This window comes from Brachyistius frenatus, unplaced genomic scaffold (genome assembly GCF_029030835.1).
Source record: "Brachyistius frenatus isolate BFR_SWC_R1_liver_20210118 unplaced genomic scaffold, ASM2903083v1 Contig_81, whole genome shotgun sequence".
In the NCBI taxonomy this organism is placed as follows: domain Eukaryota; kingdom Metazoa; phylum Chordata; class Actinopteri; family Embiotocidae; genus Brachyistius; species Brachyistius frenatus.
Genome location: NW_027210680.1, coordinates 1,483,020 through 1,507,665, shown reverse-complemented (window position 1 = coordinate 1,507,665; position 24,646 = coordinate 1,483,020). Strand labels below are relative to the sequence as shown.

Below are 24,646 nucleotides of genomic sequence, written 5' to 3'. Positions count from 1 at the left end.
TCTCGTTTCCAGCAACAGCAGGAAGTAGTTTTCACCACAAAGCTCGGATAAACCAACTGCCTGCGCTTTGTGCACCAAACAGCAGACAACAACTATGTGGTGAACATAGTGGAAGATTTTCCTGCAACGGTTATGTTTTAAATGTAGTATATATATAGTACCATGACGATGCAGAGGTGGATTCAGATAACTGAGCATAAAATATAAAGACAGCAGTTAGATTTGAACAACAACAGAAGGATGTTACAAGTTCAGATAATTCTGAGACCCTATTTACACAAAGGTTAACTTACTTGTTAGTGTGAACTTGACAGCTTCAGGCTCAAATGTTTACAGTGGAATTCCTCTTGGTTGTCACAGTAACAGAAATCCCTAAGATGCTAAAAGCTAGCAGTTGGTTTGGAAACAGACCAATTGGATTTTTTTTCACTTCATTGAGGAAAAGGAAATCGCAGTTCAATCTGATTATCAGGCAGCCAATACGTGTATAACAAAATAATACAACTTCTCAGAATAAACTAACTGTTGGCTGAGTGTTCAATCACTGAATATTCATCCCGATTCCCCGATGCTTTTATTTACTGCGCCACCACTCATTCACTCCTTCGCTGACAATGTTTAATTTTCATGAAACCCTTGAAGTCCTTTTCATTTACGAAATGTATGAGCGAATATTGTTTTGTTCTGCTCTGTGTTTACCTCTTGATTTGTTTTACTGCGCAAATAAGCAAAATAATTGGGTTTGAACTGAAGGACGGGACATCGAGAAATGAGCCATCAGGCACTTTTGGCTGCCTTCGATCGCGCTCAGTGAAGAGTGACAAAAACAATGGGAAAGACGGTGGAAGGCCGAGGGGAGGACGCTCAACCAAGAGCACACTGAAACATGGTAACACGTATGTGCTGTGCGGGACGGGGACCCCTCTGACCTGCAGCTCTTTCTCTTTGATCTGTTGTTGTTGTGATAAAGCCACGGCTTGCTTCATGGAGAGCTCTGCAGAGATGGCCATCAGACGGTCGTTGGTGTCGATTATGTTCGCTCGGAGCTCGTTGAGCTGGAGGCAGGCAACACACACACACACACGCACACACACACACACACACACACACACACACACACACACACACACACACACACACACACACACACACACACACACACACACACACACACACACACAGATTCTGATACCAAACTAGGATACAAGTTGACTCACTCACGATAATTGGATTTGTGCTCATTTTGATGCAACAACATGATGTACATTTGAGCCCCCTTTGAACTGTAGTAGCTTTGCATTTCAAATCAAATTGATTTCCATGTTTGTATTGCGTGCTTCCACAAAGTTATTCCATATAATGAATCCCTGTTGCACAAGCTTTTGATGAGGGCATTTATGGCTGGTGAGAAGTGCAGGCAGTCGTAGAGACAAAAGAGAGGAAGTGAGAATACAAGGAAAGTGTAATGCTCAGTGAACTCTTCGATGCCCATGCTGCATGCTTCTCACATGGACCGCACATGCTCTTCAAACAGAGTGTGATTGTGTTTGTGAGAGAGACACACAGAGAGGGAAAAGACCAGACTGTAAATTAACAGTTGAAATACTGTAACGAGTCTCTGAATCTGTATCACCCGATCTGTGCGTATTCTGTTATGAGCCGAGTGTTATCTCTGAAGTGGATCTCGTCGTCTACCTTCTTTGCCAGCGAGAGTCGGTCCTGTTGGCAGTTCTCAGCTTGCTCGCTGAGTGGCTTTGAGAGCCGGGTCACCTGGTCCACCAGGAGTTCTTTTTCCAGCAGCTGACTCTCGCGCTCTGCTAGATTCACCTCGAGCTACATGAGCACACACAGGAACAGAGTGGTTACGGTCTCACAATTCAGCGCTCAGGATAATATTTTGTGATAAAATACCATTTTAATGTTGCGGTGTACCTGCTCAATTTTCTTGACCAGCTCTCCAGTTGATGGATCTTTGCCTTTTAGCTCTTTGTAATCGACTGTTCGATTCATATTTTTGAGTGTGTTGTCTCTGGCTTCGGACAACTGGGAGACAAATTAGAGAATTAGAGACAATAACAAGACCAGACTAATTGTTGACAGTGTGTGTGTGTGTGTGTGTGTGTGTGTGTGTGTGTGTGTGTGTGTGTGTGTGTGTGTGTGTGTGTGTACTGTATCAACATATAGGCCAACTACAGTTATCTAGTCACTGTCACTGACATCTAGTAATGAAAATATGTTTACAAATTTCCCACAGGACATCACTTCAAACAATAAATAAATAACATGAAAGTGTAAAAGCCTAGAATTAGTCTGCTGCTGTCTGCGTTTTGAGTGTCTCGTCCTCCAGGCATTAGAGATACTTATTGCACTGGGGAGTTAAAAAACCCCACTTAAGATCTTTCTTTGCTAAATGTAGAGCACTCGATGGAAGTTACTTCCCGCTAGGTGACAAGTCACTGGTAAAGCTTGATAAGAGAAACCTAATATTCAAAAAGCCACAGGATCCCGACAAGGGACTAGGTTTCTTTTTTTTTTTTTTTTTTTTTTAATTCCTGACATCCCTTAAGACAGCAGAAATGGAAGGGGAAGCAAGGCTACACAAGAAAGCACAAAGAAAATTAGCCAAAAGACTGCAGAGAGGCAAAAAGCAGGGAGGTTAGAGGTTTGTTCACGTAAGAAAATGCAGAGCTGACATGATTTACCGATTAACTGTTTCGATGAACGGGAGGAAATTCACATATTAAACATCAATTAAAGGTGGAGTTTATGTCCTCTAGTAACTCTTTTAATGAGTGGGCCATACTTGTGCATACATGAGTAAGATTCCTAAAATGCAACAGTGTGCCAGCGAAGAGGACCACAAACCTATACTAGCAAGATTTAAAATGTTTAAAAATCGGCATTCAAAATGGTTCATGAGGAAAAAAGATAAATTAATTACATTTACTAGATCTCAGAAATACACACAATGTACTGTAACACTCAATGTATCCCCTTACAGAAACATGAAATTCACATGTGCAAAAACTCATGTGATCACACACCACATACACATGTGATTGTGCACATGAAACATGTATTTTGCACAAGTAGCACATGTACTTTTGGAAAACTTTCATGGTGTAATGTGTGAAACCCCTTGTCGATTTCCATGTGAAAACTATTCCACATATTTCCCCCATGTTATCATATGTTGCAAGGTGGTAAACATGTCATACATGTGATCACATATGTTCCCATGGGGAAAACATGGGGAACTCTTGTGTTTTTTATGTAAAAGTTAGAGCACTTTGAAAGTCATCTACCAAGTTAAAATGCCAAATGTCTTTATAATCTCTCTGCCTTCTTGACTGTCAAAATTATCTGATTTCCTCTATCTTATATTATTGTTAAAATAAAAAATGGGTCAGTACAAATGATTGTTGTTTGGTTCAACCGTGAAGAGCTGTGGTTCAAATTGTATTTGCGCTCCTAAGACATTGAAATACATGACATATGTCAGGCTGTATTCTGCAGAAACATGTCTATAAAATGATGCACAGGGTATCGAGACTATTTCTATTTAATGGAACAAAATAACAACAAACGTAAATAATCCACTGGAGTGTTGTATACACAGCTCATACAGCACTGAAGAGTTTGCTGATACAGTATATGGGCAGTATGTAATAAAGTCAGACAATACGGAAAAAGATTTGTGTAAAATGGGTAATTGAACACATTTGGGTTTGGTCTAAGCGAGCAGATTAAAGCCTCTGGAAGTCTTCCAAATAGAGCTTAACAGCTTTGGATAATTTGATAGTCTAAATGAACCAATTGAAAAAGATAATCATCACCTTAGTTAAAAAGAATGATTACTTGCAGCCCAAGAAAATGTACAGCCATGTAGAGGACGTGGCCTCAACTAGATTCACCTGCTCGTAACAGGTTGTATTTCATCGAGATAGATAAGAAGTCAGATGCCCTCCTGATCTAAACAGAGACTGCACATGGAAATGAGCAATTAAAGAAGCTACAGTATCTCAACAGGGAAGTTAATCCAAATGCTTGTTGGTCCCATGACAGCAAAGTAAAGATAGTCTATATATAAAAATATATGAAGCTGAGATGATCAAAGAGCTGTGACAGCAACAATAAGAAGGACGTAAGCAGAAAATAGAAGGAAGCAGAAAAAAAAAATCTGATAAAGGAAGAGAGAGAGAGAGAAAACGAGAGTACACGAGAAATATTAATAGACGCCTGGGGAGATCGGAGAGGGAGACAAATATAAGGGTGGAAGAAGAGATTGGATCGACAGCAGAGAGTAAAGAGAGGAGAGGGGATGAGCTGAAGAGAAAAACAGGGTGTGGGGAAATGTTGTACACAGACGGTCTGACCTGACGTGACCCGGCTTACGAAACAGCAGCTTCTCTCCATTCAACCATACAGTACAGACGTGTGTGTACGTACACGGACCGGTGTATGTTTACGAGCCTGTATCTAATGCGGGCGAAGAAAAGATGGCGTGGAACAAAGTGATGATTCCCATTTCCCCTCTCTTCATGGAGGGGATTAATGAGGCCTCTCTTTCGCACGCCGACAGTGAATCTTATTACAACTGACTTGGGTGATCAGCCTGGTAAAAATCTGTTTGTTGGACTGAAGTTACAGATGCTCAGGGAAGAAAGAAGCTGAGAGGCAGAAAACATAACAGAGCAAGCAGAAAAGCAGAGAAAGAGACGAGAGTGGAGGTGACGTGCTCGGAGAGACCGATAATAGAGGGACTGACGGCAAAAGAAAGACAGCGTGAAGGCCAGAGTGAGAAAAGAAGCGAGAGAAAGAGATGGGATGTGAAAGCAAACAAGAAACAACACAGCCTCACAACAGAATCAGAGAAACACGAGCTGCTAAGAAACAGGAAGTGGGGCTCACCAACAGGGACCGGGGTTATCTGCAGTGTTTTCACACAGAACACTTTGACAACAAAAGCTTGTTCGTGGCGTGAGGAGCTGAATGCGTGATTACATCGCTTCAAAGCCAAAAATTCAGCAACAAATCTGACAAAAATTATTGAGTTTGTTGCTGAACATTCAAAAGAAAGTCACAAAATATTGAAGTGACACTACAAGTTGAAGAAAATTAGACTTCTCACTTTTTTGGTACCCTTTTTTGTAAAACTAGTATTTTGCTTATTTTTCAATTTTCAAAAATTTTGAGATTTTGAGACTTTTCTGTGGAATTAGCATGTAAGGTTCCCGCCTGCATTATAGAAAGGAGAGACTGCAGATAGCGTAAGTCGCTCTCAGTCATGGGTTCCATTTTGGGAATGGCAAATATGAGCCTGTCAGAAGTCACAGCAATTTCAGCTCACACATTACATTATACAGAGACAATGCAGCAGTTGCATTACCAGTACTGACATTTTGAACTGGTAAACTGAAATACTGCTTCTGTAGAATTAGAATTTCCTCTTTTTACGTTCAATATAAATTTGATTTATATAGCACCAAATCACAACACAACTTATTTCAGGGCACTTACTGTAACAGTAAAATCCTTACAACAGAACTTTACAACAATAACATACATTTACCAACAATTCAACAATTCCCGAGCAACAGCTGGGAGGAAAAAACTTTTTTCTGGAAATCTAAATGTTGGCCAGATTATAACTTTTGGCCAAATCAGTACACGAGTCAAAACTAACACCACGATTTCTTAGTGTGGACAAATTCAAAGCGCGAGGATAAATAATTGTTAATTTATTTCAAGGCTTTAAATAATTATGAGCTTCTTCAGTCGTCAGAATCCCGACAGAGACAGGCGTATATGCCCGGTCCTCACTGAGTCTGATTGATCTGTGCTCCACCCTCATATGTAAGCACCCTGAGTCACTTAAATGCTGCTTGATGGATGGCGTACAGTGCTTGCGTGTCAGCCTCTCTCCTCTCTCCACTCTTCAATCACTGTGATGCTCTTGCTCTTTGCATCCATCTGTCCCCGTGTCAGTGTCTCTGTTCTGCCTGCCTGCCTCTCTGTTTTCTTCATCTGACAGTCACAAATAATGGCTGCTTTCTTGCCTTGTGAACGCTGTAAAACACTGTAGATGTGACAGCATCGGTGCAGTGGACAATTTGCATGCCATTTACATAATTTCAGCTTAGTTTGTACTTAACATGATGGCTGAAAAAGTCACATAATAAATGGTAATCTGCAACACTCTGCAAGTGTATTAATACAAATAAATAATCACCTTATTTATATACCAGGTCCCAAAATTAGGTTACAAACAGCCAAGTAATTAACATAGATAAAAGACAAAGGCACAGATCAGTAAAGCAGAAAGGTCGGTAAAGTGAAACAGCAGTAAAATCATAACCATAATAAGGTTATGTAAGGTTAATTAGCAGAACATGTGAGCAGAGGAGCTGAACTAAAGCTTTCAGAAGCACAAAATGAGGTGTAAATTATAATTGAATATGAAAATATACAGTCAGACTGCTAATGTTAAACAGACTTAATAGAGCTCCAGAGAAAAATAACATTGACTGTTGGTGTGTTGTAGAACAGCCTGAGGAGAGGATTTTGGTCGGCGGATAAGTCACAACCTGGTAAACACATAATTGACATCATATGCGTAACCATAATAATAAACAAAACAAAATAAATACTTAACCATTGCAGCGACCATGTCAAACAAGGCAACTAGAATAAAATTATTTTAAAAGTTCTGGGTATATTTTGGAGAAGAGATTTGAAAGATGATACTGACTCTGAATTTCTCAGGAAAATGATTCCACAGCTTTGAAACCTCTGACAACAAAAGCCCTCACTTTTCATTCTGTACCTGGTATACAGGAATAGTTATAAGGTTCCTGCCGGTAGAGGACTACAGGTTACATAAAAATCCATAAGACATTAAAATAAGTAAACTTGGGGCAAGCCAAACCATGCACAACCTTAAAAGTCCTCAGTGATTGGATGTGATTTAGAGTTATAACCCATGGATTTACTATAATGCAAAACAAGACCGTCACTGGATTTGGTTGAAGGAGTTGGTAAAATGGTGATTTAATTTCCAAAACCTATCTGACATCATCCTAATTCCATTTGTTCCATTTGTATTTAAAGTTTAAATTTCCTGAAAAAAGTGTGTTTTCTGTCAGCCTAAAAGAGTTAACTGGACTGCTTCAGTACAGTCAACATCTGGCCTACATCCAGGAGATGTCTGAAGAGCTGTTTGAGTCACAAATTGGAATATTCTTGGGTAAAGTTTAGTCAGCAGTCTCAAGAGGAATCAGATCTAAGGGGTGAGCTGCCAAATGGGTTGGAGGGGTTTCTTAAAGCACATGAAGCTTTTTGGTTTCTGTGCACCTGCTTCTCTTGCTTGCTCTTTACCTGACTGACTTCAAACTTCTACATAAACTTAACACGCTTCCCGACGGGTTTCCCCATGGCAATACGTTCCAGACAGGTTGGACAAAGATTTAAGAGAAGGACAGACAGACAATGTGACTTACCACCACAGGGACAGAGCAGTCAGCCATCAGCCCCACCCTCTTATAAATCTCACTCCACTACTGCCTGTCTGTACCTTTGTCATATTGCTCATGTGACTCTGTACAACAGAAGTATAGCTCGGATTTAGACGACTGTTCGACAATATTCAGACGTCACAAACGCTGCACAGATGTCAGTGTGCGCTAAAGCATGTGCACTTAGATGCGTCTGAGACGTCGACCTGCCATTGACTCATAAACAAGTAGTAAATTCAAAATCTGACATCAACCTCTGTTTATTTTGCAGCAATTAAAATTCCTCTGAGCAAATAAAAGCCTCCGTGTATATTGAACTTCAATAGTCTCACAGATGGCCCAATCCATCTCTGTCAAAATTTCCCATCAAAGGGAAGGGGGGTCCATCTGCAATGAACAGATAAACTGGTCACAGATGAATACAAATACACAATATATATGATAAATTGACAGCAAGGCAATTGCATGGAGATTGAATTCGCAAAACAGAATGAATTTGCAGGGAGAATGAATCGAGCCAGCGAGCCTCAAGCAAAAGGAGAGACCCCCATGATTCACTTTTTGTACCCAGAGGAGCCAGACGGCCGTGCGGGGGAAAACTGTCATCGAGAATATGATGTGCTATTTACACACACAAAGGATAGGGGGAAGTATTGGATGACTGGATGGCTGAATGGATGAAGAAACCGATGGATTGATGCACTAACCAGGTAGGTAAATGTTGATTCGAAGAGTCGCACATGTATCCAAATAAGACAAACCGTGTGTTTCCGTTCACATTGGCTTCTCTTTGGTTACAAATCTTCACTTTTCAGACCTCAAACAATCGATACAGAACGACCATTATCCATGGGAAACTCTCTCTCTCTCTCTCTCTCTCTCTCTCTCTCACACACACACACACACACACACACACACACACACACACACACACACACACACACACACACACACACACACACACACACACACACACACACACACACACAAAATATTTAAAATGTTCCCCATCTTAGTTTAGCATGTTAGCATGCTAACATTTGCTAAATAGCAAAAGTACAGCCAAGGGTGAGGAACACAAATGGAGCTTTACTCAAAACTACAAATACTAACCTCATGGTGTACTAGTGGTAACGCTAGTAGGATTCATCCTCTGGGTACTGTGAAAGCTTGTACAACATTTTCATTCTGATAGTTGTTGAGATAAGTGGGAAGCAAAGTGGTGGACTGACCAACGACTTGTAGTTTTAGAGTCGTGCTGCTCGCATGGCTAAGAAAGTAGGAAAGGAAGAAATCTACAATAGTACCCGCGTTTGGAAGGACAAATGGACAGATGCAGTTAGTGAAGTGAAACAAAAAACCTCAAAGGAACAATTAAAAGGATTGTTGGACAGAGGCAAGGAGGGAAAGAGGAGAAAAACAAATAGAATATATGTGAACGAATCAGTGACCTGTTGTAGCAAATGATAATAGCAGAAGGAGTAAACAGATGGGGAAAAGGGAAAAGCTTGTTTTTCCAAAGAGCAGCACATTGTGAATTCTGTTCCAATGCTGCGTTCATCCAAAAGAGCACAAGACTCAGACAAGAGTCCAGCAGCAAGTCTAAAGCTGTCGCTGTGATCCAGAGCAGCAACACACCCAGTCCCATGATGCAACCACTGGCAGAGAAGCTCAGTGTGTGTGTGTGTGTGTGTGTGTGTGTGTGTGTGTGTGTGTGTGTGTGTGTGTGTGTGTGTGTGTGTGTGTGTGTGTGTGTGTGTGTGTGTGTGTGTGTGTGTGTGTGTGTGTGTGTGTGTGTGTGTCTCACTCAAACCTCTCTCCATCTACGCGTCTGTCACTCTCAATGCATTGCAAAGTTACATGAATATATTTGATATTTATTCATGTGTATCTGTCTGTGAGAAATGTGCGCAGTGTGCAGTTGTTTGGGTTTGTCCCTCTTGGTTTGGTACTTCATCGTCTTTCTGCATATCTGCTTGTGTTTCGTTAACACGCGCTGTTTCTGTCTCTGTTCAGACTAAATGAATGAATGACAGACAGCTCACCTCGACAAAATTATGTGAGGGTCAGCTCTGAAACAATGCTTTAAGCCCACTTTAGTTCAGTGATCAAAGACAGCATCTCAGAGACATGGTAATAGTGTATCAGCTGAAAAACAAAAAAACAAACCAAAACAATTCCCACACGTTTATTTCTTGTGTTGCTTTTCTAGGATCTTTAGTTTTAAACAGTGAATTCACGTGTGCGGGCGTACGGTAGCTCCGTGCTGACTTGAGAGTCTTTTGAGAGACACTTTTCAAATGCACAATCAAAATTAATCTTGACTATTGTCACACTGCTGATATTTCTATCAAGCAAATTAGAATGTGAAGTCTGTTCATTAAAGAGAAAACCTTCCTACACAGGATGTTGGGAACAGACACTCAAAAGTCTCATTATGAGATGAGGCTCTGAAAGTCTGAAGTTTCAAAGCAGATATGCTCATTAGTGGTGTTCTGAGTGTTTAACTATTGTCTATTGGAGCACTGCACTTTAACTCTTCTTGTTGGAGTTCCCCTCGCTCTACACAGATAGACATAAAGTTGAAAAATGATCTATTATACCCAAGACGCATCCTACTCACATGCACGCACAATTATGTAGTTCTTAAGATCCCCGGTGACATAAAATAATAATAAGAAATGATGGGAACACACACGCACACACGCACACACGCACACACACACACGCACACACACACACACACACACACACACACACACACACACACACACACACACACACACACACACACACACACACACACACACACACACACACACACACACCAGTCTGGATAATGGCTCGAAGCACTGTTGGACAAAGTCCCTGGCTTGCAGATATGCAAACTAACACACACTCACGATTAAATGCCATTTGCCAGAAGATTCCGAGGAAAAGTTTGCAGAGAAAAACAATCTGTGTCTCGAGTGCAGCTTTTACCATCTGATCACAGCACTAATTGACAGGTCGAACTGTTTCCAGATTTTGAATCCATGGAGCTAAGCCACAACCTGATGTAGTCACGGTCACTGTGTTGGAGAAATGTGGATAGCAGTATACAGCAGGCACAATCTGCACCAATTAGGGACTATATTAGCAAAACCACTCTAAGGAAACTATAAGGGTGCCACAGACAATAATAAACCTAATGGAGGCCCTTAACACGAACCCCTAATAAACACAAGTGACACAAAACTATGCAGAACTACAGGGCACCTTCACTGTAACTTTTGGGAAGTAATATTTATACGGAGCTTGTTTATCAGAATGTGTTTTCATTTCTGTCTAACTAATAAGTGAAGACAGAAATAAGAAGTGGGTGTTGGAAGACGGTCACTGCGATACTCTCATCACTGTTAACACAGCAGGAAAGATTTTAATGAGGGATTACCCTGAAATATTCTCAACAATTTTAAGCATCTCATAAGTAGACCCACAGTTTTCCATCTATAGCTTCTTAGCTACAGATGGCAAATATAGCTAATTAGTGTGCATTTCTAAAAGTTGTTTTGTTGATAGTTTGATCAGCGTAGAACTGAAGTGTCACTGTTTGTGTCTGCGTGAGGATGGCTGTGTAGGTTTTTGTTCCTGTGCATATACATTTTTCTACCTCTATCTGCAGCGTGGTGATCTCTCCCTCCAGCTTTCTCTTGAGCAGCACCTCTTTCTTCTTCAGGTCTATCTGCGTCTTCTCCTCGTTAATCGCCAGCTCTAACTCTCTCGTGTCTTTCTCCAGGGTCTCCAGCGCCGCGTTGCCCTTCACGATGACTGCCTCCTGGACGTTCACCTTCTCGTTGTAGCTGAACAAAACCTCCTCGTGTTCCAGGAGCTGAATTCCTCTGTAGATATGGGAACGTCAACCGTTACACAAACACAACGTAGCTTAAATCCTCTACTCGCATTTAGCTGACAAGCTTCAAACTACGAACGCACAGAAAATTGCGGCGCACTATGGCATTTTCGTGACTCTTGTTTATTTCCAGAAGTGTCTCCTCCTGGAGGTTGATTGTTTGTGTGAGTCTCAGAAGTTCCAGTTTGTTGTCGTCACACTCTTCTCTGATTTGACGTTGCTTCCAGGCAACCTAACACATGGTGAGGAAAAGAAAGGAAAAAATATGAACGCAATATGTTTTTAAGAGTCTAACAAAAGATCTGCACTGATTAACTCTCAGAAAATGTTATAATTTTTGACTGAATTTTGTATGTATTAAATTCATGTGTTGTTCTTAAAATGTTGTCCCTTTAGATAGATGCACGCGTTGTCCTTTAAAGCATCAGTGTGATCCAGCTCTGCTCTGATTGGTCCACTCACAGTCATGTAGATCACAACCACATCTTTGTATCCAAGTGCCTCTTTGTGATGTCTATTCGACAATGCCTGACAAAGATTGCTGTCGGAAACATTACTCTGTTCATTTAAATTGAGTGCGAGCTATCAGTGCAGCATGCAGAGTTTTAAACAGCACAAGAGCAACGTGTTTTGTTCTTCATTGCCAGAAGCAGTTGTGACGTATAACATGTAATGGAATGTGTGACGCTCCTCCCACCATCTTCGAGACCCATCTTTCCATTGTTCGTTCATCGTTTTATCGTTTTAACAAATGTAATTCCTGCGTGGACCCCCTACTCATCACTTTCTCTATCAAGTGGAAGCATTTGTTCCAGAGAAGCTCAGACAATGACATTAAAACTACAGGGAGGCAACGACACAACACTAAAGTTCACAAACTCTTAAAAACTGAACTGTGTGTGCGTTTGTTGTTTAAGTGTCTGAAAGACATGAAGATAAATATGGGCTGTGGGTTTCACTCCCTGTCTCTCCACAGCTGTCTGAAAGGTTTAAGAGCCCGGCTAAAAATTTTGTGCTCACTTAAAACAACAGTTTCCACTCTGTATTTTGTTGTTTAACTCTGATCGCCCTGAATCATATTATTCTTTGCAGCATATTTAACCTCTTAATTAAACTGCTCAATTTGTGATACTGGCTTCAGGCAAAGAAGTGTTTCCCACTGTGTGTGTGTGTGTGTGTGTGTGTGTGTGTGTGTGTGTGTGTGTGTGTGTGTGTGTGTGTGTGTGTGTGTGTGTGTGTGTGTGTGTGTGTGTGTGTGTGTGTGTGTGTGTGTCAGGACCTTGGAGATGTTATTGCGTAGTTTGTCCCTCATTGTGGAGCTATTAGACATCTTCATACGAGCCTTTGTGAGTGATCTGGAAAAGACACATAGGAAATGGAAAAAATATGAGAAAAATCCCACGCACGGATGCAGAGATGGCTTCACTTAGGAACAACACATATGAACATTATAACCTGCATAAAAGTAGGATTTGCAGCAATGCTATTACAGTATTTTTTTTATGGATGTCTGTGCCAAACTCATAACCCTCAACCCTTCCTCTACCGAAGCACATTACCATACCTGTCCTTGTTGATGACAATGGTGCGTTGGATCTCCGTCTCGTTTTCCAGGACCTTCATCTGCTCTGTCAACTCGGTCATTGTCTGTGAGGCGATCTGCTTCAGCTTCACGTACTTATTCTTCTCTTCCATGATCATATCACACAGTTTTGAATACTGTAGTAATCTGAGGAGGAGAAACACTGATTAGCAATGAGCACACTCCTAATCTGCGTTACAATATCTGACTTCCTGATTTATTATAGTTTATGATGTTTTATTGTAGCAACTGGAGGATTCATATCCTGATTTGGCTGATATGAAGCCCCCAGATATAGAAAACACTTGCTATTATGGGCTTTAGGTCTATGTTTGGTTGTTAAATAAAGTCTGGCAATATGGACGAAAAAGTTGCAGTGGTCAGTTGCAACAATCGTCATAGAGTAATCTTAATATTAAAGTTTTCTCTTCAACACAAACGATCAATGAATCAAAACTTTTTTCTGGCAGAACTTGAGTCTCTTGCAATGTGGCATTTCATTACATTTTCATTTAAACTGCATGTACGGGATGCGAGTTGTGAACAATGATGGCTAAATATGAAAACAGCCAGAGGATACACAACATTTAATTATCATCCTTCTCTGCTTTTGCTTGACTAGATGCAATTTTAGGAGTGTCAAGTGCAACCGCATCAGACTGAAATCTTTCATCGTGACCTTAATGAATGTTTTTCAAGAGTCTGCTGTTGCACTGGGTGGTGCTATATGCATTAGTCTGTGTCTGAACACTGAAGTATGACCAATTAGTAGGACATGGTTTTCTACCCCAAACAACATGTGCAGATGTCTGAATTAATTGTGATTCCAGCTGTTCAGAGGAGCCAAGCAAATAAGCAGGGAAACAATTATCAGTTGTGAGAAGTGGTCACATTAATATATTGGATCGAAAAATGTAGTTTGCTGCTCATTCTGATTGTTTAGATTCTACATATATGGTACAAGTACTTGTACAATTCCTTCGACTGTATAATGAAAAATGCTGTGGGGAAAATCTGTACTGACATTTAGTAAAAGATTTAGAATTGTGCAGTGAAATCTCCATAACACAGTAAAGTTTGTATGTAACTTCAATAAGGAAGATCTGTTCCCTTGTGGTTCATCTGTGGGGGAATATATTCTACTGGTGAATATGTGCTTTTACTGATGCTCTATTTTCTCATGTCAAAACAACTCATTCATAATCTTGTCGTCACCACACTTGCCCAATGATCCTTCTGCCTGCATTTTAGAGCCAATCATTTTCTCGTTCCTGTTCTTTAAATATCATTGGTATTCTGTCATTCTGCCTTTCAGACCTCCTGACGGGCAACCCTCCCCATCACCACCTCATCCGCCTGGTTTTCCTGTGAGCGTCTCAAAAGGGAGTTTTTCCTTCCAGCTGTCACCCATGAGAATCATTGGGTTCCTCACTATAATATTGTAAAGTTCTGTTGTTAGGACCTTACTGTGTGAAATGCCCCGAGAGGACTTATGTAGCAATATCAGCAATGCAACTGAAATCCACCTGCTCTATTACAGCACCTCCAGCGTCTAGGCTGCGGAGGGCGGGGGGGCATCTCTGACATCCTTTTGTCATGACTGCATACAGAATAAACAACTGTGACACCTGCGCTGCAGCATGGCGTTGAACTTGTTGTGGTCCATGATGATCAGCTCCTTTTCTCGCAGCTCCTGCTGGATGTGCTGGTTCAGTTGCTGTGGATAGATATAAGCAGATAAAACTACAGTATCATCACTTCTTTGTGGTCATATTTTGGTGCATGCGCATTTTTCAATATTGTACCAGCTTCCCTTCTGACACTTTGAAGTACAAAAAAAAAACAATAAATAACTTAGCTGTTTCTAGCCGAGTATGGATAGTTATGAACTTCCTGAATTCATTCGTGCATTTTTGAGCAGGTCGATGGTGATTTGGGATTTCATTATTTACTAATTAGGAGAGAGAGTCCATTGACTCCCCCCCCAAAAAAAGGAATATGTAGAATCCAAAACATGCACCGTGCTTAGACTGGAACTCCAATTTACATGAACATAAATGCCTGGGCTACATATATTTTGATATTTTTTTGAAATAATCCTGTGATGATAGTAATATTGTTAGGGCAGATGACATTTGCACTATTTGAAATTGAGTTTTTGTCATTGGTTACTCTCCTCTCACATGAACATCACAAGTACCTAAAATATAAACATACTTTACTTCCTCTTCGATATTTTTAAGACATTTATGGGTGAAATATGTACATCTATGTCTGCGTAATCTTTTTAAATGCACTAATAATGACCCCAAACCCTATTTTAAATGTAGCTTTGTGTTTGTATTTGTGTGTGTGTGTGTGTGTGTGTGTGTGTGTGTGTGTGTGTGTGTGTGTGTGTGTGTGTGTGTGTGTGTGTGTGTGTGTGTGTGTGTGTGTGTGTGTGTGTGTGTGTGTGTGTGTGTGTGTGTGTGTGTGTGCATTGCACCTCAGCCCTCAGCAGTTCACGGTGCTTCTGGCCCCTCTCTTCTGCTTTGATCTGTGTCAGACATCTGAGGTTGTGGAGCTCTTCTCTGAGGCAGTCTGACTCCTTCAGCAGCTCCTGAATCATCCCATACTGCTGCTTCCTCTGGCTCTCCTCCTCAGCCAATGATAGCTGGTTGGGAACACATTAAGGGCTGTTCAAGTGAAAAATCTCACGACAATTTGGATGAAATTGAAGGGTTTGTGATGATGAGCTAAGGGTAGACTTTTCCCTACAAGGGTGGGTAAATTCTCTAACTATGTGATACAACGGATAAGAAAATTACTCAATGGAAATTAATTCTCATTTTGTCTTCTATTTCTGGAAATAAAGACGCTAGAAGATGTAAAATATTACAATAATTTAAACAAATAAAGGGCGTTTACATAGAAAAAGTGCACGTGAAAAAAAGTGACACAAGACTAGGTCAAAACTTAGCGTATGGCTGTAACATGTATGAAATGCTAGAGGGTGTTTAATAATAAATTTTAAAAAAAAGGACTTTAATATTTAAAACAGTTACAGAGAGTCATAGCATTCAGCCAACCAGTGGTGTAACTTTATCATTAAGTCACTCAGTCAGTGATGGATGGTACTACATTGGATTATCTGGGATCACTTACCTCTTGCACAGGACTCATAAAACTCTAACTTGGTCTCTTCCTATTCCTCATTCTAAAATTTGGTCATTTTAAAGAGGTGACATTAAAGACTTTGAATATTGTCTATCTGTCCAATAATTTCTTACATGAAAGATTAATTTGGAATAACCACTCATGGATTTTGAGAGAGTTATTGAGAATGTTGGCACTCGTTCCAAAGCTGGCTGCAATCTGTAAATATATCGCTTCTCTCTCTAAACTCGATATCGATTAAAGCTGGAGAACCTGTTTAGAAGAAAAACTCGGATTTCCTGTTAAACAACTTGATTTTGTTGTTTAAACACAAATTCACTTATTCATATATGTAAATATTTAACAGTTAAACCCCACAGCAGGCTCTCTCTAAACCTCCCACAACATCACGACCAATCATAGAGAGAACCTCCCTCCCACTGATCCAGTCTACTGTAGCAGCAGCCATCAATGACAGACAGGCCCCTCTGTTGCAGTCTAACCAAAAGAGCTTTGAGGCTTGTATTAGAGCTAAAATGTAGTTGAATCAGCATTTTTCTGTCACCTGTTTCTGAAAGCTGACTTTGAGGGCATCCACTTCTTTTTGAAGCGCCATCCTTTGTTGAATACTGGCCTCTTTTTTGGGAACAGCTTCTAACTGAAAAATTCAGAACAGAACATGAAGTCAAAATCAACAGTCTGCTCACATTTTCATTTTACAACCAGATCTTTCATCGTAACAAAGAGCCACAGAATGTGGGTTCAAAGTGTGTGCTTCATTAGACTAAATGGGAAATAAGGAAACACTGCAAGGATCCAGTGCAAATCTTACCAAACTTCATATCAAATCCAGTCAGTTTTAATTTTGCAGTAAATGTTTAATGTGGGATTGAATATACACTATGTATCAGTGTGTCCCTGAGGCATCACTGATGGCTCCTGGACTCAGTGACACTGTCTCATATTGAGTGGTATGAGCTACAGTGCAACATATTTAAACATTGTCAGTCCTTGGAGGAAGAATAAGACTAAATCAGTAAGTTGAAGGAAGGGAATAACACAAATATATATTCATCCAAATACATAAAGCACTAAATGGTGATTATTAGTCCTCGTGCTGTGTGAGATATTAAACCCATTTATCACATCCTGTTGGAGAGAAATGCGGTGCATTTCTGTGGTAAACCCCCACACTGTTGAATGCTCATCTCAACAGTCGTCAGTCAAATGAATTATGAGTGATTGTTCATGGCAGAGTCGTTATTGATTGGTAAATTGAATGAATTGTTTTGTACGACAGCTCTGTTTTCATTGTTTTCGAAATGTGTGAATTCCCTGATGCGTCATGCTGATTTCCTTTCATACGGTTATGTGCTTGTAATATGTGCTGACACATTTCTGCATTTCTTCCTTCTACTTTCTCTTTACAAACTGTGTGCGTCAGTAAAATGACAGAAAGGGGAAGAGTACAAAACTTCTGGTGAAGTTCAGATTAATGATTTAATGTGCTGACGACTGGCACCATGACTTTTACAGGCAAAATATTCCCACTGTTGTGCCAAAGCCTGGAAATGTTTTCCTCACTAATTGCCAACGCTAGTAAAAAAAAACATTGTGTTGCAAACCACGAACAGTATGTATTCAACATGATGAGGTTTACTGGTAAAAAAAAAAAAAAGCTGCAAAAGTTTGACACAATTTGAACACTTCTGCAAACATCCCCCAGGTTACCTGTGCCTGTAACTGATTGTAGACAGACTGCGTGTGATCTAGCTGCTCAGTGGCCATGGTCAGTGCATGTTCCATCCTTTTGAGGGCTTGCATCTGCCTAAAGAGAAGCACAGGCGCCTTTTAAATATTTATCATCATCATAAAGCTGTGCCTTCTACATTTTTAAGCTCACTGTCTGAAATGTGGCTCATTATACAGCTCTGTATATGGATTCCTGTCAAATATGAAGGTTTTCAACTGTGTTTGGAATGTAGCTCAGAAATGCTCTGAGCTATTTGGTCTGTTGGTAAAAATCCAGTCCATAAAGCAAACAATCACAAAAAAAAGTCCTTTACAATTCACAGTGAAACTGTATGTACATACTGAAGCTGACAAAACTATAAAATAACAGCTTCAGACAATGTACTTATATCTTCTCAGCATTTTAAGGGACCCTTAAAAATAAGTCCGAAAGCTTTTACACTTCAATGCATCATTAAAGGTTCCCTGTGGAGTTTTTGAACTCGAGTGGTGCTACAGATTGGACCTGTGTTTCTGAGAGAGTCAGGGTTTTGTATCTCAACCATGCACATGCATGTAGATTGACTGTGGGCAACGCAATACACAGTCCCACTAATGAGTGTTCTGCTTAAAAGGCAGTGATGTGACAAGATCGTGATGTCACCATATTGGTTTGTGAACTGCTGTTTGGAGGAATCAAGTCGGGTGTTTTAGTTTTTTGGAGACTGAAGTGACCATTTCTGGACGAGCTGAGGTGGATTGAGAGGTGGATCTGAATACAAATCCGAGTTCTCTGCCGCCCACCTATATTGGAAACCTGACCGGTCCCCAGGCATGTCAATCAAACCAGACAGGACCCAGACCTAATATATAATTAATTATGGAATTATTTTCAGAAGAAACACCAGAACACTGATCATATGTAGTGAATATAGCTAATGACACCAAAATGACTTGTGGGAAAAATGTATTGACCTTGTATTTCACAAAGGAAGTTGAGTTTTTTTTTTTTTTTAAATGAGTCTATTGGAGCCAGAAGTTGTTTTGGTAGCCAGCCCCTACTGGCCCTCAGTAGTTTTGCACTTCCACATTGGCTTCACTTTTCAGACCTGGAGGCTACGTCCATATTTATACAATCTATGGGCAAGATATGTAGCAATGTGCCATGAAAGGCAGAGAAATAGAAAGAAAATGGCAACCTAGTGAATATATGAACGTAAAGAATGCAGGAATCAAAATACTAAAATTGATTTTGCAAGTGTTGTAAGGGGGGAAATGCACTCAACATCACTGTTAGAGCTCAAGGACAAGAGGAAAACTCCATAGGGTACAATTTTAAGGTTTACTGGTATGTGTGGACTCAGTAATATGTGGGAGACATCATTCTGTACCTGTTTTTCTCTTTGAGCTGCACAGATTGGCTCTCATACAGGTGCTTTCTGTCACACATGACGTTCTGCAGCTTAATTTCAAAGATTCCTCTGGTAATGAAAAACAGACAGTGACAGCATGATAAGGCTTTCCTCCAACTCTAAAACTCCAAATCAAATTCTGCATCTCTTTCTAAAATCTTAATGTACTGTACTATCTAATTTAAACAATTTCTATCTTGCAAATGCCCTCACCAGTTTTCATTTTTGACTGTGAACTGTAGAAGACGTTTGTACCTGTTACCCATAAGTTCAGCCTCCGCCTCCCTGCTGACCTCCTGCTCTTTCAACAGCTGTCTGTGCTCCCTCTGACTGGCCTCCACTCGGGCCTTCCGACCCTCCAGCTCCTGCATCACCTCCTCCCTCTTCATTCTGAGGGAACGGTTACGCTCATCCACCTCCTTCACTTGCTCCTCCATTTCTGAAATCTCTACATTTAGTGCCTCTATTTTGTTCACTGCAGCTCTGGTGTTAAGACAGAAAAATAAAAACATAAAAATATAAAGCATGAATGTGAGTGTGAGAACAGGATAAAACGTAACCTCTGATTCTCTACACTTGCCCTGGAAGTGTGCATATCTTATGAAATAACAGCATGTGCATTCATCTTTTACATACACCCCCAAGTACTTTTCAGCTTTGTGAATTTTAAATTACAAGTCAAAGCCCACATGGCTCGCACAGACGGTTCCACTGCAGAACTTGGAAGCCAAATATTAATTTAAAATAAACATAAAAAGAACTGCAGATCCTGCAGCAGCACTTTAATTCTGAAATGAATGATGCTTGACCCACAAAGTAGTCATTAGATTCGGAGGACTGACACCTTAAAAATTTTGAGAAGAATTTGACTGGTGCTACAAATAGTACTCCCAGTTTCAGTTCCTTATTTGGATGGAAAGACTCATTTCTACAGAAGTGCAAAGAGTACTGTACATCAAAAGCCTAGTGGACTGGAGACATAATTTTCAGAGAGGATAATGCTAAAATATTAAACTGTAAAAAGATGGTTTTAGGTAGGAAATAATAATCATTTTAATAATATACTTTTGCAAATATTTTAGGGTTGTTTTTGTTTCTTATTTAGCATAATGATAAGTTTACACTGGGACAAATTAATTAAAAGCAAAACATCTTTCGCTAATGAAAACTAGAAGTTCATCCAGTAGAAGTCTACTCTTTTGTGTATGAGAGATGAATGGGAGGAGACAGATTACAGACGGATTGTACAAATAGAGGCGTGACTTTTCAAAAGGCGGTCATGCTGTCTTTTCTTCTCAGTGTCGTCTCAGACTGGCTCATTGCTCTTCCTGCTGTTTCTGACATTAACTCCATGAAGGGGTTAAATGTACTTACTCCCTCCTAGAGTGTTTCCTTTCAGTCTCTTTTAAAATCTGGTCAGGTATGCTGATGAGCCGGGCTTTCTCAGCCTTATGGCAGCCATGCAGAGACATGCGCACACAAATGGAAGAAAGCAGATGATTTGTTATTTTATTGATGGAGTGCTGTAATCTATGTTCATTCACTCACCCTCAGACTCTCTCTCTCACACACACGCATGCACGCACGCCCGCACACACACACACACACACACACACACACACACACACACACACACACACACACACACACACACACACACACACACACACACACACACACACACACACACACGGACCTCTTTGAGCTCGATGATCTCCTTCTTTTCTTCCAGCTCTTTCTGTTCTTTCAATATCTGCATTTCGTGGGTTTCTAAATCTTCCATCAGACTTCTATGCAGGAAGTGAGAGCAAGACACACACAAAAGGTACATTTCTCTTCAGAGCAATTATAATTGACAGCACTTAAAAATAAATCAGCTGCAGCACGTCTTAAAAAAAAATAGATGGCATAAAAGAACACAAAAGAAAAGATATGAAGAAACACTCATGTGAGTTATGACCTCAGGATGTCATACCTGACTTCTAGTTGCCTCTGGGCCATCTCTTTCCTCAGATCCTCATTTTTGTCCTGCGTAGCCTTTGTCTTGTTCTCCAGCTCCTGGAAGACCCACCAACAGTATGAACATCTCAACATCTCGGCTCTAATGTCAAGAATGTCAGGTCGATGACTTCATTGAGTACAGACTGCAAAGCCAAAATACCAGTAAGTTGTTTCAGAGAAAAAGTATTTTTTTCAACGCAATAACTTGTTCTTATTTAGTATCCACATTTAAACTCTCCTCTTTTTGTTCTGATCAACAAAGATATGTTTGATATTCCACTTTGTAACTATGAAAGTAATCAACTGCAACTAAACTGGCTCTCATCAGTTCAACTTGTGAAATAGCTTGTTGAGTTTTTTTCTTCAGTATCCATTTGTTATTCATACAGAACAATAAGTAGAAATGTATTGTATTTAAGGAAATTATTAATCATGTTTGACATGGGTGCATGGTTGTGTGTGATAGAGGGCAATAATGCAAACTGTTTCTTTTGAGGTATAACACGTTGGGAAGATTCAATACACAGTATACAGTTACATTGACAGAATAGATTTCCTGAACTGTTCGGGTAAAGACAGTGTCTTCTGGTATTCATACAAGCAACGCCTTCATCTGTTTGATGTTTAAATATTATTTGACCAGAGACCTCTGATGTTATAAATTGGAAAACCTGCCCTTGTATTTGTATTTTTTTTGTGGTTAAAAAAAAAAAAGACTGGTTGTTTGGTTGGTTGAATATTACCCATGAGCCTCTTTGACACTTGTCAAAATGATACCAGCCAAACACATTAAGTTCAGAGAGTTCTGGCACATATGCGATGATTTAGATTTGCACTCCGCAATTAAACAGTAGTTTCAACCAAAACATATCCAGACGTTGTTAGTGTCGGCAGCTAAATTTATTTGAAAAGTTCTCCAAAGCTCAAACTCTAGAGCTTATTTTGCCAGGCAACAGGCAACAGAATTTTTACAGCAACAGTCTGATGACTGCAGTATTATGGATGCAAGGCTCCTTTAGGGACTGAGATTCATTCCTGTACTTTTGATAACATTTTCTTCAACAAAACTGACTTTTAGTGCTGAGGATTCAGCAGCTACTATAGATTTCCATGCCCTTCCAACTCTTGGAAATGCTACATTACATTGTGATAGACTTCTGGAAGACTAAAATGATAAAGTAATATAGCGTGAGCGTGCCCTGCAGCGTTATAGAAAATTGTAGACATCACGGAGCATCAAGTGGAGACTGGGAGGAAAGAATATTCTTATAATGCCTTTGTGGTGGTGATAGACACAGCCGGAGGCATTGTGCTTTAGGGTTGTCCTTCTTGCTATCGCGAACACAATATCTCAAGAGCATCTCGAGTAAATTCCTTCCAATTTGTCAAAAACGTTCACTTTGTCCCAAAAATTAACTGATTTGATTTTGTGGGGTCAACGGTCAAGGTTAGTGGAATTTCTTCAAAACTAGCACAAACATTCACTTGGACTTAAGGATGAGTTGAAAATTCACGTGCTATTTATGACAAAATTTGTATGTCTGATAGGATAAAATTATGACATTTTACATCTAAAAGGTCAAAGGTCAAGGGTTATTTTGCCGTTATTTAACACCAAAACTCAGGAAAGGAAGGGGAGATTGTTACCATATTTCACATTTAGTTGGATACTGAATTTGTGACACGAATCTTGGGTGTCCACCTTTTTATAGCTTCTTTGCAGCAACATCTGTATTCAAAGCATTGTCTACTTTCAATCACCTTTGTTGGGCACGCATGTGAACACAAGGATCCTTTCTCAGTGTTCAGTACATACATTATGCGTCTGGACAGACATGGAAATATATTTGCCACATCATTGTGCCATTATTAACCTGATTTTCCTGTTTACAAGTTAAAAACCTCTCCCCATCTTGAACAAGGATTAAAACTCGTCCAACTCGAATGCCATTCTTTTGACTAAATGTTAGAAAAAAAGTTAAAAAAAAGTTGTAGCTTCGCATTGCTTTCAAATGGCAATAGTAAGTCTTCATATGGAGGGATTAAGCCTGTATGGAGGCTTAAAGTAAAATTCATATTTATTCTCTTTCAAGACTTTTGTGGCAGTTGTAATCCATCCCTCTGAAAGTAGGCCTGGATGGTGCAATGATGAACTTACAGTGGGTTCCCACTGAATCTCATTCTCTTTCTCCAGACATTGCTTCTCTTCCCAGAGACTGCATAGAGGTGAGGTGAGGTGAGGAAGAGAGGAGCACAGCATGGGAGTGGAGAGGAGTGATTGGAAAAAAGAAAACAAAATTAATGAGTTTTTAACAGAAAGAAATGACACGTTTCAGCTTCGGATTTGGAAAGAGGAATTTGATGACAAGAACTGACATTTACATTTTTAAAATGTGACCATTGTGCAGTTTCCAGTCAAGCAAACTCACACCAAACAGCACCAGATGCAGAATACATGCATCATTTAAATGAATGTCAAAGGTGTTTCATATGTTTTTAGTATTTGTAAATTAATAATCATAAAACACGATATGATATTCTGGCAAACGCAAATAGAATATAAATGCACCAGCATGCACAGAGGACAAGTTTAATCTTACACATCTTGTACATTAATCTTCGGTTACATAATACCATATGAATGTGCATATAAATGTGTGAATTTTTCATCTCCTTGCAGGAGATGCTTTTTGAGCACTTGATTAAAGTTTGTATGAAATAATTTCAAGTCAGCTCCGTCACTATGAAAAACATTACAATAGCATCATACAGCTGCACATTTCACAAAGTAAACGATATTAATCTTCCTGACATGGTGATATATTGGATATTAAACTGATGTACAGAGAAAACGGCATAACTCTACAATATGTAACTGTAAAAAAAAAAGCGCTGAATTCCTGTGTGTCTGTTTGGCTAAAGATAAAGGACGCAATGGCTTTAAAAGGCATATTTGCATAGTGAGCATCTGCTTGTCATATGCAGACTGATAGCCATGTGGTCAAGAGGGGAGAAAGGAAACTGAAGAAAAGATAAGTCAGGAATAGCTTGCTGGAGGGGATGAGAGAAAGGCTGAAAAAGGAGAGACCGAGATGGTGAGAGAGCAAGAGAGTTAAATGGCAAAAGCTGTCACAAATAATATGCACGCTCAGTGTCTGATACTGTCTATTACTGCATCCTCGGAGAATGCTCTGAAAGTGGTTTTCATTTAATATTTCAATTACCGCTGGGTCTATAACTCTCTGCCCCATTGTCCCCGCTGCAGATCATATCATTGGCATACAGTGGCGAGTTTATGTGTGGTGAGTGGTTTAATATTGCTGAGGCAATCCAGAGTCAAATGCAATGCAGGGAAGATAAAAGTAATGATTGAGTAAAT

General features: G+C 39.9%; 1 protein-coding gene across 1 annotated transcript in view; it reads right to left on the bottom strand.

Annotated features, from left to right (window-relative positions):
• ccdc146 (coiled-coil domain containing 146) overlaps positions 1-24,646 on the bottom strand; it is a 47,791-nt gene that overhangs the window by 4,232 nt on the left and 18,913 nt on the right. The window contains exons 5-21 of the mRNA XM_069709229.1: positions 23,426-23,483; positions 21,242-21,324; positions 20,963-21,056; positions 20,641-20,714; positions 19,522-19,749; positions 19,246-19,335; positions 17,855-17,951; positions 16,689-16,781; positions 15,474-15,641; positions 14,617-14,705; positions 12,971-13,135; positions 12,686-12,761; positions 11,490-11,638; positions 11,167-11,395; positions 1,933-2,043; positions 1,696-1,833; positions 930-1,055 (exon numbers count right to left, since the gene is read on the bottom strand). Of these exons, the coding sequence (XP_069565330.1) occupies positions 930-1,055; positions 1,696-1,833; positions 1,933-2,043; positions 11,167-11,395; positions 11,490-11,638; positions 12,686-12,761; positions 12,971-13,135; positions 14,617-14,705; positions 15,474-15,641; positions 16,689-16,781; positions 17,855-17,951; positions 19,246-19,335; positions 19,522-19,749; positions 20,641-20,714; positions 20,963-21,056; positions 21,242-21,324; positions 23,426-23,483 (2,068 nt within the window). The remainder of the gene's footprint in view (positions 1-929; positions 1,056-1,695; positions 1,834-1,932; positions 2,044-11,166; positions 11,396-11,489; positions 11,639-12,685; positions 12,762-12,970; positions 13,136-14,616; positions 14,706-15,473; positions 15,642-16,688; positions 16,782-17,854; positions 17,952-19,245; positions 19,336-19,521; positions 19,750-20,640; positions 20,715-20,962; positions 21,057-21,241; positions 21,325-23,425; positions 23,484-24,646) is intronic.